Source organism: Muscardinus avellanarius, assembly GCF_963383645.1.
Source record: "Muscardinus avellanarius genome assembly, chromosome: 5".
Classification (NCBI taxonomy): domain Eukaryota; kingdom Metazoa; phylum Chordata; class Mammalia; order Rodentia; family Gliridae; genus Muscardinus; species Muscardinus avellanarius.
Window position 1 is genome coordinate 129,151,275 of NC_137790.1, and position 4,280 is coordinate 129,155,554.

The following is a 4,280-nucleotide window of genomic DNA, read 5'->3' on the forward strand; positions in this document are numbered from 1 at the left end:
CTGGCCGGGGAGCCTCCCCTCTGGCCGCCCGGAGAACAAACGGGATATTCAGGAGTGGCCTGTGGCTGCCAGAGCGACTCCTCAGGGGAAATCAAACGTCGTCAGCCGGCTCCGCCAGCGCCTTTAAAAGCTTCCCCACCCGCCTGCCCCGCGCACACCCGGCTACCTGGGCTGGGGGCGCAGGACACCGAGGCTCGCGTGCAAGCCAGCGTGCGCGGGGTGTGCACCGGGGCGCGTGCAGCCGGGTGCACGCCCGGTCTACACCGGCCATGAGGGGGCCAGGCGCCTGGGCCCCGCTCTGCCTGCTGCTGGCTTCGGCTCAGCCCTCCCGGCTGGATTCCCCGGAGAGGTAACACGGCCCCCGCCCTCCCAGCATCCCTGATCCCTGCAGCCCTGCATCCTCGCCCTCTGCATACTCCCCGGGGCGCCGGGATGATCCAGGCTCAGACCTGGACCCATTGCACGCCTTCCCACCCGCAGCTCAGCCCTGCCTGCAGCTGGCCAGCCACCCCCTGCAGGTGGGCTTATCTGACCTGGTTCTCTTCTCTCCAAAGGTTTATGGGAGCTGAGGGAAGGTCTAGGACCCCATATGTGGATTTTGGTTTATTGCTTTTCCCCCGGGGGAAGCTTTGCCCTGGGAGGGATACCTAGTGGCACCCAGGGAGCTGCTTGGCAAAATTAACTCTTGGACATCGCATTGGACAGACCCAGGACCTGAGCTATGGGGTCCTCCTGAAGTCCAGATATGGCATCCCTGCTCCTGCCTCCATCCACAGCAGCCCTCCTTTTCAATAGGGGTGCGCTGCCTAAGGCCAAGGATTTTCAGAACAGGGGAGGGGAACTAGGCTGGTGTCCAATCCTGGGAACTTAAATACTTTTTTTTATATTAACTTCGGATCACCTCTCTTGCAACCCACCTTTTCCCTCCTCTCTCACTCCGTCCAGTTAAACTATTTTCCTACAAGAATTGAATGCTAGATAGAGAGCCTGATTATCAGGTGGGTTTATTGTGACTTAGACTGATGGTATCTTGACTGAGTGCTTTATCAGGCCATAATTTAAATAGTCTGGAGCTAAGCAAGCTTTCAGCTCTATTATCTGGTGCCAACTCTTATCAAACACTATTAACTCGTGTATATTAGTATGTTACACTTCTTTTATTTTATTTTTTTGGTACTGGGGATTGAACACAAAGGCATTCTACCTCTAAGCTACACCCCCAGCCTGATTTTATTTCCTGCTTGAAAGCAGGGTCTCACTAGGTTGCTGAGAGTCACCCTAAACTGCCGAGACTGGCTTTGAGCCTGCGATCCTCCTGTCTCAGCCTCCCAAGGGCTGGGATTACAGGCGCGCCACCTCGCTGCCCGCTTCTGAGCCGACATGGGATCCTGAGAGCAGGTTTCAAATGCAGTCTCCTGTCCTCCTGTGTCTTCCCAGACCCACCTTCCCCTGTGGCGGCGTTTTTACTGGAGAGTCTGGATATTTTGGCAGCGAAGGCTTTCCTGGAGTGTACCCTCCAAATAGCAGATGTTCTTGGAAAATCACAGTAAGCATTTTTTTTTAACAAGGTATTCTCCGGTAAGTGGGCACTGGCAGCCACACTGGGCTGCTGTGTTTTTCCTCTGGTGTTAGAGTTTGGGTTAGAGGCAAAAAATGGTCAAATAAGTGAAATGTTGGGTTTATTTCAGCTCTTTGGGAGCTTGTTTATGATGTGACCTAGTGGTGTACTGGGTCAGTGATCAGAGAGGGGCTCCAGATGATGCTAAAAGGAATTAATACTGAAGGCAGACGTTTTTAGGGCCTGACTCGGGTTGAGTTTTGTGGATACCCAGTTGTGGCTGTTTTCAGTTGTAGGACCAAAGAGGAGCCATGACAGGCTTCATCTATACAGCAAACACGCTAGGCCTAAGTTTCAGTTTCCCGGGGAATACAATTAACAGTTAAGTGCCAGTTTTGGCACCTGGGTCAGGATGAAAAACTCCCAACCAACCCCAGGAGGCATGAACCAAATGGGAGGCACCAAGTATCCTGTCCGTTGCTTGTGATGACAGCAGCAAAGATTCCTTCTGTTTTAAAGATAACTCCTTTGTAAATCACAGCCTGAGTGACGGAAATGTATAAAACTGCCTTGGAACAAAGACTCGGGGTCCTTGCCAAGACTCCGCTGCGTTGGAGGGACTTGGACCCCAGCTCGAGCTAGTTCCCCAATAGACCCCTTCCTGCCTTTGCAGTATTGTGTGTGGTGGTGGTCTCCGTCACCCGGGGTCCCGGGCTTTGAGTATAACATCCAAGGCCTGTCTTGAAGTTACTTGGGCCTGAGTCTGCACCAATTCCCAATGGCAAGTAAAAGATCAAAGTTAGGGCTCTACTTTATGCCCATTAGGAAAAAAAAGAAAAGCCAGAGGAGAGTCAAGAAAACAAAACCAAAACAAAACAAAACAAAAAAAACAGAAAACCATAATGTCCCTAAATTTAAAAAAAAAAAAACAGTATAGGCAAAAATGTCAATGCTGGTTAGTAAGAGCTAGGTTCTGCAGAGTCAAGGTAAGCAGCCGGTTTGAGAGACGACACTTTTTTTTAAGTCTGAGTAGAGCATCAGCAGGACTGAGTCATCTTTCCAGTCTGTGTAGCAGCAACTGTGATCCTCATTTGTCTTTTTCCTTCGTCGTTGGGAAGTTGTTTGGGTAATTGAAGCCGCCGGTGCACTGGGAGCCTTATTTAGACAGGTTGTGCCACCCACAGAAGGTCGCTACCTCTGACTGTGTAAACGAGCACCCACGGTGCCAGGTGGTTAACAAGCCGAATCTCGCTGAATCCTCAAACCCGCTCTGAGAAGGTATCTTATCCTCATTTGGTAGCTGGAGAAGCTGAAGACTAAAACGATTATAAAAATGGTTGCGATCAAATGGTTGATACTATTTATTTATTATTTAATCTTGGGGCGCTGGGGATTGAGTCTCGCTAGGTTGCTGAGAATTTCGATGAATTCCTGAGGCTGGCCTCTAACCTGTGATCCTGCTGAGTCAGCCTCTCACGTCCTGGGATTACAGGTCTGGGCCAGTTGTACCTGGCTTGCTAAGCCCTAGTTTATATGTAAAGCGAAACTTGTTCTGCAGCGGTGCATTCTCACTAAGAAGGTTGTAGGTGGGTAGATACAAGAGATGCTCCCCGTAATAGAAAATTCTGATGCACTGAGACCTTCCTATGACATATAAGCAACCATCTGATGAACTGCATAGCTCTCTTTAGGTTTTTATAGCACAAAGAGTCAGGAGACATTAAACCACAGAAAATCACTGTGATGATACTGACCTTAGGGTGCATTTGAAATGAAACCCTGAAACATTCATAAAAGTAACTTGGCTTTCAAGGCCTAGTTGCATCTTATCATTCAATGGTTGCAAATTTAAAATGATCCAAGAAAAATTAATGGCAGGGGCCACCATGTGCCTAGCAAGTTGAAATTCATGGCTGGCCCCGCGTGCGTGTTTGGGGGGGAACTACAGGACACTGTTAGTGTGGCGTCAAACTTGACTCGCAAGGGGTGTCCCCGGAGGGTCTCCTCGACACAGGAAGGGCACAATTACTTCATTCTTCTGTGTGGAGGTGGAGAAGGTATATGGGGGCTTCACTGAAATATAATGTCAAGGTGAAGCTTGCGGGTTGTTCCTGGAGTCTTAGGCCAGAGGCTTGACTCCGGGGATCCCGAAAGACCAAATTCACCACTCAGCACCTCAAGAGTCCAATCAGGAAGAGGATGAAGTTGGAGAGGAATGTATTCATTTTGGTCATTCTGGCAAGAAGTGTATGTGTGTGTGTGGAAGGGGCGGGGGGACCAGGACGGCATCCCAAGCCAATTTCAAGATACGGACAAGAGCTTCAAGATTTTATACAGGGAGCGGGGCATGGTGGCACGGGCTTGTGATCCCAGGACTTGGGAGGCTGAGACAGGAGGGTCTCAGGTTGAACACCAGCCCTCCACAGTTTAGCAAGACTCAGCAATCTAGCAAGATCCTGTTTCAAAACAAACCAAAAAATTATAAGAAGTCAGGGTTATAGCTCAGAGGTAGAAGGCCTCTGGGTTTAATCTCCAGTACCACAAATATGAATGAATGACTTAATAAAATGAAAAATTATAGCGCCGGGCGTGGTGGCGCACGCTTGTAATCCCCACGCTTGGGAGGCGGAGACAGGAGGATCGCGCTGGTTCGGAGCCAGCCGCGCTGGCTTAAGAGACCCTGTTTCCAAATAAAAAATATTAAAAAATAGGTCTGGGAGTG

General features: G+C 49.8%; 1 protein-coding gene across 1 annotated transcript in view; it reads left to right on the forward strand.

Annotated features, from left to right (window-relative positions):
• Positions 1-269: 269 nt before the first annotated feature.
• PCOLCE2 (procollagen C-endopeptidase enhancer 2) overlaps positions 270-4,280 on the forward strand; it is a gene marked incomplete at both ends in the record, with an annotated part of 61,949 nt that continues 57,938 nt past the window's right edge. The window contains 2 exons of the mRNA XM_080696406.1: positions 270-349; positions 1,438-1,546. Coding sequence (XP_080552532.1) covers positions 270-349; positions 1,438-1,546 — 189 coding nt within the window. The remainder of the gene's footprint in view (positions 350-1,437; positions 1,547-4,280) is intronic.